The following is a 15,830-nucleotide window of genomic DNA, read 5'->3' as shown; positions in this document are numbered from 1 at the left end:
TAAAATGTCAAAATTTCACTTTTAAAATAATGAAAAATTTGTTTAACAAAATTTAAAAATTATTATTATTATTTTTTTTCATTTTAAACGAAAAAGAATAAACTATTAAAAATCGAAAACATTATGAATTCTTCTTCCTTTCTATTAATTTATTCTTTTCTTTTTTTTTTAAAAGAAAAACGATAAAAGCAATTTTAAATAGATCATTCGAGAAAGTGGGAAAATATTAAAAACTAATACAATCAAAAATTTTTCACTCTTGCTTCATCGGAAATTTAGGTCGTTGCATATACATTTATACAACACACACACACATACACGCACATACGTACGCACACACATACACACACACACATACACGCACGCACAAACACAAATACACGCACATACGTACGCACACATACGTACACACATACATACCCATAAATGAAAGGCCCAAATATGCTTTTGGAAGGAAAAAAAAAAAGTTTTTCTTTAGAGAAAAAAATTCTAATTTACGTAATTCTTTCATTTTTTTCTTGCCTTACCTTCATCTCATCATTATTTACCTTTCCCTTTCTCTTCCCTCATCAAAATTCATCCAATCCAATACATTCATTTACCCTACCCGCCTGTTTTACCCGCCTGTACTCTGCGTATTTCTCATTTCCCATCAACATTCAATCCCACAATATCATCGTTATACATACATAAACATTCATCACAAAATCGCTCATTTAATTTCAATGCCTCTTATTCAATTCTTCCTTCCTTATATTTTGTTCTCTTTTTTAAAAAAAAAAAGAAAAGAAAAAAGGAAAATTTAGTGAATTATAAATTTTCATTCATTTCTTTTTCTTTCTTCTAAAATGGAATTAAATTTATTCAGTTTAAAATTAATTATTGAAATTAAATTATTGACGTATTTTATTTTTACTTTCATTTTCATATTATTTCTTTTAATGAATTAATAATTTATTATTGTGTAATTATTTGTTTTTATACGTATTATTGTGTAATCATATTAATTAATTTTATTATATAAAAATTATTATCATATAGTTATTTATTTTAATTTTTTTTTTTTTAAAATCATTCACATAACTAGCATTAAATATTTTAATTCGTTGTAAAAGTATTTCGATTCTTTTTTGCTAAATTAGAAAGAATAACAAATTATTTTAAAACAAAAATGTGTATGCAATGATAGTTGATAAATTCATAAACAAATTTTTCAATTAAATAAGCAAATGTCTTATTTTTCATCTTAATTTTTGCTATTATTATTTTCTTCTACTTGTTTTGTTGTATTGAAAATATTTTTTGATTAAATTAATTAATTGATCAATTCTATTAAATAATTGTATTTTCCAATAAATAGTAAAGTTGATAGATTAATTAAATTTTCAATGCAACAAGCTTTTATTTAATTTTTTTCCTAATTTTTTGTTAATTGAAAAAATCTGTTACTTATTGTAATTGATGACAAATGATATAAATTTTGAATTCTACATTTCAATTTGATGCATTGTAACTTCTCATTTCTATTTGTAACAATAGAAATAAATAATATTAAAAAGTACAATTATTATTTAAAAAAAAAAAAACTTAAAGAAATACTATATTCGAATTGATTGATTTCAATTTATAACAACTAATTATTCCTTTCATAATAAATTTATTGTAATATGTTAACAATTTAAAAATATGAAAATATTTTTTCAAATTCACATATTAAAATTTCATATTTTTTGTAATACATACACTTCTAAAAATAATTTTAGTGAGAAAAATTTAATTTAGTAATGAATTAAATTCAAGTTTTGAATTCGTTCAAAAATTTTCACTTTTCATTAAATTAATAATGCTAAATTTTTGTATTATTATTTATACAATTACGAAACGCATAGTTTTCTCGATTGAAATTACGAAAAAATTAGGCCAAGGATTGTGATGAAAATACTTTTTTTTTTCTTTTCTATCTTATTTAACAAATGTTTACCTGTTTATACCTGTTTAGTCGAGACGACAAAATTTTTGTTTATTTACCCGAGACATTTTTTTCTTTTTATCCATTTACCCGGGACATTTTTTTCTACATTTCCACTGAAATTATCAATTAAATTCTATTTAGTAAAAACAAAAAAAAAAAAAAAACAAATCATTTTAAAAAGTTCACTAAAATTTATTTTAATTGCATTTTTTTTCCAATCAGTACCATTACTTTCTACTATTATTATTATTGTTGTCGTTGCCGGGAAATACAATTAAGCAATTAATTGATTAATGAATTAATTTTTTAATATCTATAATAAATATCATAATTTCTTTTTAACTTACTACATAGTTTTTTTTTTTTTAATTTTAGAAGGAAATGAAGAAAAAAAAAATTGTTAAATTTTAAATAAACTAATAACGATTAATGAATGTCGTAGCATCTTTGTCTTTTTTTTCTGCTTTTTTCAACTGGGATATATTTTGTTTACAATTGTTAAATTACTTGTTTTTTTCCTGTGACAAAAAAGAGTGAGAAAAAAAAGAATTTATAGGAATGTAAGAAAAAAGATTGAGAAAAAAAAATTGATGCTTTTATATTCAGTTAACTAATTAATTCATTTTAATTAGCAGATTTTATTTATTTATTTCTTTGCGAATTGTGTAGTAAATAAATAAATTGAACCGGTTAGAAGACAAGTTTTTGTCTTCTTTTTGATCTTTGTTTCATTGTTATAATACCATAAATGAAAATAAGTTATGTATATATGTATAATAGTTAATATAATTATCTTTGAATAATTATTTTATTATTCGAATTTAATTATTTGATTGTTTTAGAAAGAATACGAATAATCAATTAATTAAATGACCAATTTTTTTTCTTTTTCTTTTCTTCTTCTGTTCATTTTACAATAAAAGCATTTAATTTGTTATTTAATTTGCTTATATTTTATTTATTTATTTCCCTAATTTATGTTTTCCTCTTTCTTTTTTTCTTTCTACAAAAATCTTGCTGAATTTTAATTTTCTTTTTCTGCTATTTATCAAAAAATTTTTGCTGAATAATTTATGTTTGTTTAAAAAGCAAAATTTGAAAACAGTTATAACTACCATTGTTTATTGTTTTCAATTTTAATTTTTACATTTTAATTTCCAAAAAGGAAGACTGAATGCATCGATGATAACAAATCATTGTTCAAAAAAGTTTCATATAATTTTAGTTTTAATTTTTAATGCTTAGCAAACAAAAACGAAACAGTAAAATTGTGTAATTGCATGAATAAAATTGCACATAGCAAAAATAGATTTAAAAAAAAAAAAAAAAAAAAAAAAAAACTGAAATTATTGAAATTATTAAAAATGGCAAAATTGGTTTAAATAAAAGGCAAAATTTTTGAAGCATTTATTTTGACATTAGATAATTTAAGAAAAGCGAAACGATTGGGAAAAAAACGCTTGCAATGAGCGCTTAGCAAGAAAAAATTTTATTTCTAATTAAAAAAAGTTTCACTTAAGAGTTATCACTTATTTATTACCAAAAAAAAAAAAATGAAATTTGAAATTTATTAATTATTGAACTGAATGCAAAGTATTGCGATCTAAGTTTCAATTTCATAGATATTCATCCATTATTCAATTATTGAAAAAGAATATAATATGAAATTTGTTATTATTCATGAAATGTATAAAAGATATTGAAATTTAAGTTTTGATTTGATAGATATTTATTATTTGAGTATTTAAAATTTGACATATTTTACTCATGTTTTGTTTTTTTTTTTTTAAATTATACTTTCATCAAATAATATTGTTTGCAAAAAAAAAAAAAAAAAAGGAAAATTTTAATTACAACTTTAATAAATGGAGGTAATTTCTACCTAATTCAAAAATAAATTTATTGTTTTGAAATTATATTTAAAAAAAAAAAATAATCATATGAAACTATAGATGAAATAAATATATGAAACAGAAAAAAACCACGGAAATGCTTCTTTTTTTTTTTTTTTATTCATTCAATTTATTTTTTTTTTTTAAAAATCGTTTCAATTTTGAAATTATCTATACATATTAAATGGTAATTTGATAAAATAAAAAATTATTAACAATTAATTAATCAAAATTTGTAATCATTCATGCAATAAATGATAATATTATTTACTTGTCTAATAAAATCTTTCACTGTAAACTTTTTACTTGTATTTTTAAAAAAATTGAAAATTTAATCAATCGATTTATTTATTTAAAAAAATTATAAACCTTTCAATGCTGTGAAAATTTGTAAAATATGTGAACATTTTAAAAATATTGCAATTATTTCATATTTAAATGATTAAAATCATCTCTCCTTTTACATAATTAATTAGTAATTATTAATTTTAATATTTTATATGCATACGATTTTTTTTTTTTGAAAGTTTTTCATGAAAATAAAATATATTAGTTTGTTTCTGCTAATAATTTCTCATAAATTATAGTTTATAATTTATAAAAGTTATTTATCATTTGGTCTTTATCGTTGCTATGATAAAAAAAAAAAAAAAATCATTTGTTAGCACTTAACGAAATTAATCACTGATTTATCGTTTTTTCATTTTCAAATTAAAAAGAAAAAAGTTTAATTTAATCAAAATAAATTTTGAAAAATGAAGAAAAAAATGAAAGTAAGCATTCTTTTGTACAATTATAAATATTACATTTAATATTTGTTATTCATTTTTCATTTTTCTTTTTTAAATTAAAAATTTATTTATTCGTTTTTTTTCTTTAAAAAAAAAAAAATAAAAAATAAAAATGGAAAAAAGAATTTTAAACGATAGCAAAAAATTGGTCATAATTGATATAACGAAAATTTTGATTACATTGATATAATAAACAATTTTTGGTTATTTCACTCTTTTCAAGTTTATTTTATTGTACATAAAAAAAAAAAAAATTAGTATTATATGCATTAAATAATTAATTCAATTTTTATTAAATAATTCAATTTCAATATATTTTTTTGCTATTATTTTAAGCGCAAAAAAAAAAAAAAGAAAATGAAATTATATCAATGTAATTAATAAAATAATATGAATTAATTCTTTTCCTCTTTTATTTTATTTTCATTTTCTTCTCTCTTTTTTCCCTTGTTATCAAGGTGTAAATTTATAAAAAAAAATAATCAAAATTATCATTTGCTACTATCATATCACATTCATTTGATAATTAATTAAACTGAAAGAAAATTTGTACGAAACATGGGACCGCCTCGTTATCAATTATTTTACACTATGAACTAGCATTGTGCGCAATTTAAATTCATTTTGCTCTATTGCTCTCTCACTCTTCCTTCTATCATTCAATAATTGAATTAAACAAAAATTTTAATTCATTTCAAATTAAAACTAATTCTAATTGATCAATCAATTAGCATTGCTAGCATTAGCATTCTCTAACATTCATTTCTGATCAATTTTGATCAATCAGTTAATTAATTAGTTAGTTAGTTAATTAGTGAAATTTAAATCCATCAGTTAGTTAGTTAGTTGATTTAGTTAATTGAATTAGTTTACTTATTGCAGTGAAGTTTATTTCCATTCAATAAAATCGATCAATGGAGATAACTGGTTTTAGTTAGCTTTGTTTAATTTTACCTATCCAAAATTAAACTTACCCATTACTTTATTGACAATTTAATTTAACAATTGCATTTTCAGTTTAATTTTCGTGCAAAAATTTCATATTTATGCATTCAATTTCAATTTTGCTCACATCTTTTAATACATTAACATAAAAAAATTCAATGAAAATTTGCAATTTTTTAATCAATTGAAATTTTATTTTTTTTTTCTTTTGAATATTATATTAAAAGAAAACAAAAAAAAATGTTTTTGTTATTTGAAGGAAATAGAATTTTGTTTCTTTAATATTTATATATAATAATTGAAAGAAAGAAACAATTATATTGCAGTTAAAATTTTTAACAAATTAAATTTTTTGATGATTGTATGCTATTTCATTTATAATAAATATATATATATATTCAATTAGTAAACATTGTAAAAATTAATGGCACTTATTGTAGCAAAATGTATTACTACTTTTTCCTTCTTTTCTTATTTTTGCTTAGAACTTATTACATTACAAATTTAAATATATATTTAAAATTTTTTCAAATAGAAATTCTTAATCTAATTTTAAAATTACAATTTTCACTCACACATTTCTAAAAAAATTAATAAATAAATAAATGAAACAAACGAAAAGGAGTAAAGTTTTAATGATTTTAATTTTATTTCACTGCAATAATAATAATAATATTTAATTTTTTTTCTCCTAAATGAAAAACGATTTTTCTACATTTCATAAAAGTTTTATTAATTTTTTTTTTTGTTTTTTTTAAGGTATTTTATTTATTTCCAACTATACAACTAATAATGATGCTTCAATATAAAGCTAATCGAACAATGAAACGATGGTCAGAATGGAAATTACAACAATATCTTTTCCAATTTTGGCCTATTTACATATTAGCTATTATATTTGCATTAATCAGTGATACGATTGCTGATAGTGATTTATCAGCAAATCCTGGTGCAGCAACAATTATCACTGATAAAAGGTAAGCAATGCAACAAATTCTTGTTAAACCGATGATTCAGTTCTTTTACAGTGTATCGATTGAATCCAAAAACCAAGGAACAGACAGAATTTCTTCATGAATTACTCGTAAATAGTACTAAGGTAAGTTAATTTTTAATTTTTTATTTTAGCTTTTTTTTTCGAATTTGTGTCAGTTTGCATTGTAAGTTAATTTTGAATTTTGTTTTTTCTTCAAATTATGATTAAATGAATTGATGAATTCTAATTTAATTCATTTCGAATTTAATTTAATTTACTATTTAGCATTTTAAACTAATTTATAATTTTTAGCATTTAGCACTTCCTAAAACATTTAGTAAAAAAAGGTGGAAAAACGAAGAAAAATTAAATAATATAATTTGAAGATTTGTGTGCAAAAAAAGTTTAAATTAACTATTAATGAAACTAAGTATTAAAAAGAAAAAAAAGTTAATTTAATAAATTAATATTGATAAATTAATCAGTTAGCTTATTTTTGAAATAATCATAAAATCACGAAAGTTCATTCATTATATTATTACGATAAGCGGAATATCACTATTTATTATGAATGTACAATCTTTCCTTCCTAGAAGCTCTTTGTTTTGTTAAATTTTAATTCATTTCTGCAAACATTTCATAAGCATTAATTTTTATTCTTTTGACTATTTTGGAATTTTTGTAAAAAATATTAATTTAAAAGTTGAAAAAGATTTTACGTAGAAATTATACGTTAAATTACAACAATTGAAATTATATCACTCGATGATAATTTTGATATTTATTTTAGATAGACTTCTGGAAGGCACCACGAGTAGCCGGTGGTCAGGTACATGTGATGATTCAAGGACAAATGAAAGATGAATTTTTGCGCTCAATGAAAATGCGCAACATTTCATATTCGGTTATGATCGACGATGTTGAAAAGTTTGTTTAATTTCCATTAAATTTGAAAATATTCTGATAGTTCAAATATATCAAATATTTGAGAGTTTTTGAGCAAAGAACATTCCATAAAGCTTTCATTTTTTACATCATTTTTCTTTTCTTACTTTTAAAGAGAAATTTATTGTAAAATTAAAATTTTCATTTTATGATTTTTATTGCTGGTTTTATTTACTTTCAATCCAAAAAAAAGCAATTTGAATTAAATGCCGAGTTAATTTCATTTTTATGGCAATTTAAATTACAACTTTTACAGACCACAAATGAAAAGTTTGATTAACATATATTATCACAAATTGAAATGATTTGCTGTTATCGGAAAAATAAAATTTTAAAAGAGTGAAAAAAAGATTTCCTTTTTTCATCAATTATGCAACTTTAATTCAGAAATTCAAACAAATTAACTAGTTTTTGTTGAAAAATTATTCGTTCTTCTTTTTATTCAAACATAACATATTATTTAAATATGACCACTGAAAGAACAACGATAGCATTTCAAATATTTCGATTTCGAATTTTCTTCTTTTCAAATTTTAACATTTTATAGCTTTGGATTTTAAAGTTAATTAATTGCTAAGTGAATAGCAAATTTTAAAATGATCCTACGATTATGAAAGATATTATGAATAAATGAGTAGAATTGCTGTACTTTATATTATTAAACACATTTAACACATATTAATGTAATGGAAATTAATTCAAATGGAATAATTCATTCTCGAAATTTTAAAATCTTCCAATATCTGTAATTATCACTGATAAATTTTATAGGAAAATAAGAAAATTAAAAGAAACAGCCAAAAGGTCACATAATTACAATCGATTACGAGATGATTCGTCTCCATCACGTCGAGTTTATTTCAATTTAGCACAATATCATTCATATAATGAAATGATCGATTATTTAAATCAGTTAAATGCTGCATATCCGGATCGAACCGAAGTGACAAATATTGGTGTTACACATGAAGGACGACCGATCAAATTAATTAAGGTATCTTATGCATACAGTAATTAAAAAATGCAAAAAGAAAAAGAAAATTATGCAAATATATGTATGTATGTATATTTTTATATCCTTATTAAATTTATTTTTGTATATTTTATTATCAAATAAATAATTTTTTAATTTTATCGTGCATAAAACATACAGTAATTGGGTTGTCTTTGATTTATTATGAAGATAAAAGAAAAAAAGTTAACATAAGTTTTAGATTGGCAAACCAAGACAGTTCCGGAAAGCCGGAATTTGGATAGATGGTGGCATACACGCACGTGAATGGGTTTCACCAGCTACTGTATTATATATAATTGATCAAGTAATTTCATTTATTTCTTCATCCAAGCGTCAAATACTACGTAAATCTTGCAAATTAAGCAATAAATCAAAAACTATTTGCATATATTTTAAGAAATTAATATTTTTAGGAAAATGGCTTTTTTATTTCTTTTTGCTAAGCTAAACTTTTTTTAATGTTCAATAAACATAAGGTATTATAATATATAAAGATTTGAAATTTATAAAATTATTTAGTTAAAATTTGCATGGTAATTTGAACAAATTTTAAAATTAATATAATGAATTCAAAAATTGAGAAATTTTAGTTATACCATATGCAAAAAAAAAAAAATATCAATGAAATCAGACAACTCAATTATTGCTTTATTCACTCTTTGGCATTTCATTTTGTGCTACGTTAACAATTCAACATTTAAAATCAAATTGTTAAAAATTACGCGATGGCACTTTCCGAAAAAAATTAAAATTTGAAGTAGTAGAAAGAGAGCAAAGAATATTTCGAATTTTAGCAAATATTTTGTTAATCGAATTATATCACTGAATTTTAAAACGTTTTTGCATGTTTTTTTTTTTTCCTTTCTTTTTCAGTTTTATTCTTTTCTTTTCATTTTAATCGTTTTTCTTTTCATCTAATTGCATTGACAATGAAATTCGTCCTATGCCTCGAGGAAATTATTTTTTAGAAATTTCAGTTTCTTTGAAAAAAATAAAATGCTCGCATTATAGCCTGGAGAAGTTAACATTTTTATAGCCTGGAGAAGTAACATTTTTTGCAGATAGCGTAAATTTTAAATTAAATGACGTGAATTTTCCATCGCGCTTCATGCATTTTTCAAATTATTCTAAATATTTACTTCAATATTGATGCAAAAAAATCAGCACAAACCATATGATTATGCTTCAGTTAGCTCAATAAATTCATTAATTTTTAACTTGCATGAAAAAGTATAGTGCCAAATTAAAGGTTTAATTAATTTTAAATTATTTGAGTAATTAATCTTATTTTTTATCAATAAAAGAAATAATTACAAATTTTTAATGGATTGTTAAATGGACATGAAAATTTGCTAAAATTTTCCATCTCAAAAAGAAAAACTCATCTACATATGCAAATAAATGCCTTCAAATAAAAATTAAAAGTTAAGATAAGTAATATTAGCATTGAAATTTTACTTAAAACAATTTACTAATGAAGTTTAAACAAACACTAATTTCCCCACATCCTAAACTTAGTAAACCCACAAAAGAAGACAAAAATCTTATTTACTTCAACCAAATATTTTTATATTTTAAGAGATTCTTTTAAATCACAAAATTCATTTTGAATTACACACATGCAATTAGCAATGTATTTCTAGCTCATTGTTCTTGTTGTTATTATTAATTAGCAATTTATAATAATTTTATCTACTACTAACTGGTAAAATTATACTTATGGCTTATTGCTGTTAATTCATAACTTATTCATATTTGTAATGAAATTAGTCGAAATTTATATACTTCAAATCTTTTTAAATTTTAAAATCACATTTATTATATTTGTTGTTAAAGTTTTGAATTTAATTCACTGAAACTTAATGCATAGGATCACATCTTATAGTGCAGTCGGCAAATTTGACTATCCTGCAATGCTTGCATGCATTCATGTGCATGTCATGCAAAATTTTGCAGCTAGTAACAAAATATGATGTAAATCTGCAAATTCGACGTCTTGTTGATGATATGGATTGGTTTATTGTTCCATTGCTTAATCCTGATGGATATGAATATACTCGAAGTAGCACTAATCCAGAAGTTCGACTTTGGCGCAAAAATCGTTCACCGATTACTTGCCGTATTGCACAAAATGGTATTTTCTTAAATTTACAAAATTTGATTTTAAAATTTCAAAACTTTTTTTACTTTCAGAAGGCAAAAAAATTGTACTAAACTTTCTTTTATATATTTTTTTTTGCTATTACAGTAACCCATCCCTCAACAACAGTGATTACCGTAGTTTTATTGTATTTGTGCGGTTAATGAGCATAGTCTTATTTTAATTGAATTTGAAAATCAAACACTTTTAAACTATTTCAAACAAAATTTTTAATGTAATTAAAAATCTTTAAAATCTTCAATCACAGTAAAAGTTTTAATCAATTGAGTAAAAAATAACGCATATTGTAGCTCAATACAGTAGACGAAAGTTAGTACAAAATGCATACTGTGGCTTGACAAAAATAATTCATAAGAATGTTTCTTGAGCTATAAAAGTGTATCGATATTTAGAAATTAAAACTAAAGTTATAAAAGGTGCAATAAAAAGGACGAAATTTTAAAAATGATTAATTTGAAGAATTTATTCAAATTTCAGGAATTTTTTCACAACCTCAACAGGAATGTTGTCAGGGTGTTGATTTAAATCGAAATTATGATTGGCATTATGGTATGGAAGGATCATCTAATGATCCGTGTTCAGAAATTTATCAAGTTAGTTGATGATCGTTATCATTTATTATCAAAAATATGTCAAGTTCTATCCTTATTACTTATAATGCTTGTAATTTGATGAAGCCAATTTTTAAAATATTTTTTTAGCTTATGTAAAAATTTTTATTTTTGTATTATTAAAATTTAAATTAGCTTTGGATAAAAATGATTAAAATGAAAATTTTCAGTTTGTTTAGTAAAATAAAGGAACAAAGAAAAAAATTTATAAATCAAATTTAATAAAAAATTTTTTGATTAACAATTTGCTAATTATTTCTCTTTTGCGATTTCTCCTTTTATTTATATTAAAAAAAAAATCATAATTGTTGTTTAGAAAAGAAAAAAAAAATATGGTTTTTTTTTCCTCATTTTTATATTATTTTGTATTATCTCTTATTGTTTCATGGCACTTTTTCCCATTTTTATATTATTTTACATTGCTTATATTATTTGCTTTATTGATATATTAGTTTTTATTTATTAATTCTATTAATATTAATTTGTTTACTTTTGAAAAATAGAAAAAATATGCAAAAAAAAAAACAAAAACAAAAACATAGGAAGATTATTATTATTCATTTATTATAATTCGTTTGCAAATTTTGTTTATTTATTTAGAATTATTTTGTTCATGCGCATCTTTTATAGGGTCCATCTGCGTTCAGCGAACCCGAAACACGAGCAGTTCATCGATTTATTGCTAAACGACGTGATACTATCAAAACATTTTTAACATTTCATAGTTATTCACAAATTTTAATGTATCCATTTGGACATCGTGAACAAACATATACGTCGGATGTTGATGATTTAGTTAGTAATTTTATCATTTTATCAAATATATACACATATGTACATGTCTATGTGTTAGTGTTTATATATACGTACAAATATCGAATATTATTATATTAATTTTTATTTATTAATTCTATTAATATCAATTTGTTTACTTTTGAAAAATAGAAAAAAATATGCAAAAAAAAAAAAAAAAAAAAAAAAAGAAAAACATAGAAAATATTCATTGTAAAAATATTATCTAATAATAATGATAATTTAAGTGATTGGTGAAATAATGCAGTATTTAATATTATTAATTTATAAATCAAAGTACATGAGAAGGTTAAAGGTCATGATTTTTTTTTTTTTTTTGAAGAAAAGTACAGCAATGCAAGCAGCAAATGCGTTACGTGCTGCATACGGTACACAATATACGGTTGGTACTGGTGCTGATACATTATGTTAGTTTCAGTATTTAAAAAAAAAAAAAAACTTTTTATTAAAAGTAATTTAAGAAGGAAAAAAAAAAAAAAACTAATGAAACTATTGAAATTGAAAATCAATAATCCTAATTAATCTTTTCGCTTTTTTTTTGTTGCCTTACAAAAGACATAATATAAAGAAATTTTGACTAATTTTTTTTTTTAAATTTTTAATTTTATTTAATAAAAGGTTTTGCCAATTTAATAAAAAATTTTTAATGCAGTAATTACGCTGAAAAAAATTTTGTTCTTTTCTTTTTTTTTAGATCCTGCATCAGGTGGAGCTGAAGATTGGGCAAAAGGTCGAATGGGAATAAAATATTCATATTTATTTGAGCTACGTCCAGATGGTCAAGTTTGGGATGGTTTTTTACTAGATGAAAGTCAGGTAAAAAAATGAATAATTGAAAATATTTTATCTTTTTTTTTTTTTTGCTTTTTCCTTTCATTTTTTTCTTATTAATATATTTGAGAGATTTGATTTTATTCTTTAGTATTTTTCAAACTTTATCTCATCAAAACTCATATCTAAACATTAATTTTGTCGTTTAATTCTAAGAAGGATTTAAGAAAATTTTGCTAAAATATTCAAAAAACAAGTACTTATGATAAAATATTTATTATCAAAAAAACTTGCTATTAGCATTAATTGTAATTTTATAGAAATAAATAAATACTCTGAAATCATTTTTTTTTTCGTACTTTTAAATTTTTAATTAATTAAAGATTTTGTATGGTTTTTTTTTTTTTTTTTTCAGATATTACCAACAGCACGTGAAACATTTGAAGCTGTAAAAGTGATTGCTGATCGTACGTCTGCTATGTTTACACCAAAAAGTTTGCCAAATATAGCAATGAATAATTCAAAAGGATTGGTATGAAATTATTTCGTATAAAAATTTGGCTTTTTTTTTTTCATTTTGTTTTTTGTTTTCTATGAGATTTAACCATAAATTTATAAAACAAAAATTTTGTTTATAAAATGTATTTAAATATTTCTCACAAAGTAATTAAAAGTTTGCAAAACATAAGTGAATGCGTTTTTTCTTAATTTAAAATAAATTCATTATTAGAAAATGAAAAAAACAATGGAGCATAAGATAATAAATGTAAGAAAATTAAAAGCTAATTTATTTGGATGTAATACTTCAATATGAAGTGCTAGAATTGAGTAAATAGAAAAGAAAAAAAAACGCATAGATAGATACAGACGAACAAATAAATAAACAAACGAACATACAAGAAAATAAATAGAGGAAAAAAATAAAGAAATAGATAAATAACCAAGAAACAAGTAGGGAAGTAAGCATAAATACAGCGGAGAAATAAATAAATGAACACAAACAAGCAGATAAACAAAACAAGCAATCATTTTTGCGCCAATCCAATATTATAAATAAATTTTGTATAATCGAGAGGATCATTAAATTTCTCATTAATTAATTAATTTTTTTTTTTCTAAAAAAATATTAAATAAGATTACAAAGAAAGAAAAGCACAGCAAAATATAATCAGGTAGATCAATCATATGACGTCAATATCGACAAACTCATCAATATATCATTGGTTTGACATTTAAAATGCTTGAAATTTAATGTATACTCGAATTTTTGCATACGCAGTAAAAATTGGCACATTTAATTGCAAACATTTTGCAAGATTAATGACTGTAAATTGGATTTAAATTCCTTCAATTTGATAATCTTAACAGATTGTTTTATACTTTGCCTGCTTGATCTTTTGTTTTTCCAAAATTATTCCATCAATTCTTTTTTAAGTATCATTATTAGTGGAATAAATGAATAAATAAACGAGTAAATGAACTATTAATAATAACAATAATAATATAATAAATAAAGTAATACTAGTGAATGATATAATAATGATAACCAATAACCTTTAACTATAATAACCTTATAGAATCACGATAGTTATCATTGTCGTTATAATCAAGTAAACAAATTATCCGATGATTAACTTTACTTTAAAGAAATAAAAAAAAAAAAAAATCACATTGCGTCTTATTTTTGAATTATAAATGGATAATTTCTTTTTAATGTCTAATTTGTACAAATAATGTTGATTCTATTAAAAAAAGAAAAAAAAAAGGCTCAAGATTTGCTATTTGAAAAAATAGCCTGAATGAATAAAAAATAATTTTAATGATATTGGTCCTAGATAAACTAATACTAGTGAAAAAAAGTATAAATAGCCTTAAGCAATAAATAAATTTCGTTTTAAAAATGGTATAATTTAATGTCTCAATAAATTCGTTGGAAAATAAATTTCTCAAATTAATAAAAATATGCCTTCTTTTTTCTCAAATTAATGCAAAAATCAGTTTAATATACAATCACACATTCCGCTTAATCTTTTTATATTTCATTTTTCATTTCTTTTCTCATATGTTTTCCACATTAGTAGTTTTATTTCTATTTATTCAAAAAAAGGGTAAAAATTTAAAAGCATATGCTTTAGGCATGTGTTGACAATGAACCATTTTGCGCTTTTTGGGCTCAACACGGTTATTGCGCTAATTGGGAAATTATGCGAAGAATTTGCGCACGTTCATGTGGCTTTTGCGGTAGAAAAATTAACGCTGCTACGTAAAACAGTAAAATATATTTGTTTACGTACGTAAAATTGTATGATAATGTTTACTGAAAATGGTTTACTTACTTTATTCATTGCTAGAATCAACTACTTTCTTTTTTTGGTAGTAAAAACTTTTTCAGGATAATTCGTTATCTGTTCTAAAAAATAATTGAAATTAATTTTTATAGTTTATTTGTAGTTTGTTTAGTCTGAAAAAATTTTTTCTTGTATAACAATATTTTACTTTTAATTTGATATTATTATGAATTTGCTATGCTGAACTTTTTTCTTTACTAAGGAAAGAAGTTGAGAACGAAAAACGAAAGGGAAAGGGAGTTAAAAATAGGAAAGAAACGATGAGTTGGACTATTTCAAATAATTTACAATATTTTATTTCATCTAATATTACAAAGTATTAGTTAAAGTACAAATTCACAATTTTTATTTAAGTACTTTTTTTTTTACAGCAATATTCTTTGCTATTTTGTTTCCAATTATTAGAATGTTTAATTAATTATTAGCATTATTAGCAAAAGTTCACCTTGTAAATCGAATAGTTGAGTAATTCATATGATTGCATGATTAATTTTTTTAATTAACATAAAACATAAAGGATATTGAACATTAAGAATTACACAAATAAGAATTAAGCGCATTTGTCATAAGTACATATTTTCTTTCATTGC

The 15,830-nt window shown here is 21.9% G+C and overlaps 1 protein-coding gene across 1 annotated transcript; it reads left to right on the top strand.

The window, feature by feature from the left end:
* Positions 1–6,392: 6,392 nt before the first annotated feature.
* Bm6323 (Zinc carboxypeptidase family protein) lies at positions 6,393–15,159 on the top strand (the record flags this gene model as incomplete). Its single annotated transcript, XM_043080955.1, has 12 exons — positions 6,393–6,577; positions 6,618–6,699; positions 7,367–7,503; positions 8,293–8,515; positions 8,736–8,840; positions 10,493–10,670; positions 11,175–11,290; positions 11,939–12,103; positions 12,444–12,528; positions 12,816–12,937; positions 13,308–13,424; positions 15,028–15,159. The coding sequence occupies 12 exons, from the start codon at positions 6,393–6,395 to the stop codon at positions 15,157–15,159; spliced, it is 1,647 nt and encodes a 548-aa protein (XP_042936889.1).
* Between the last annotated feature and the right edge of the window lie 671 nt (positions 15,160–15,830).

This window comes from Brugia malayi, assembly GCF_000002995.4.
Source record: "Brugia malayi strain FR3 genome assembly, contig: Bm_v4_Chr3_scaffold_001, whole genome shotgun sequence".
NCBI lineage: Eukaryota > Metazoa > Nematoda > Chromadorea > Rhabditida > Onchocercidae > Brugia > Brugia malayi.
This window is presented reverse-complemented; position numbering and strand designations above follow the sequence as displayed.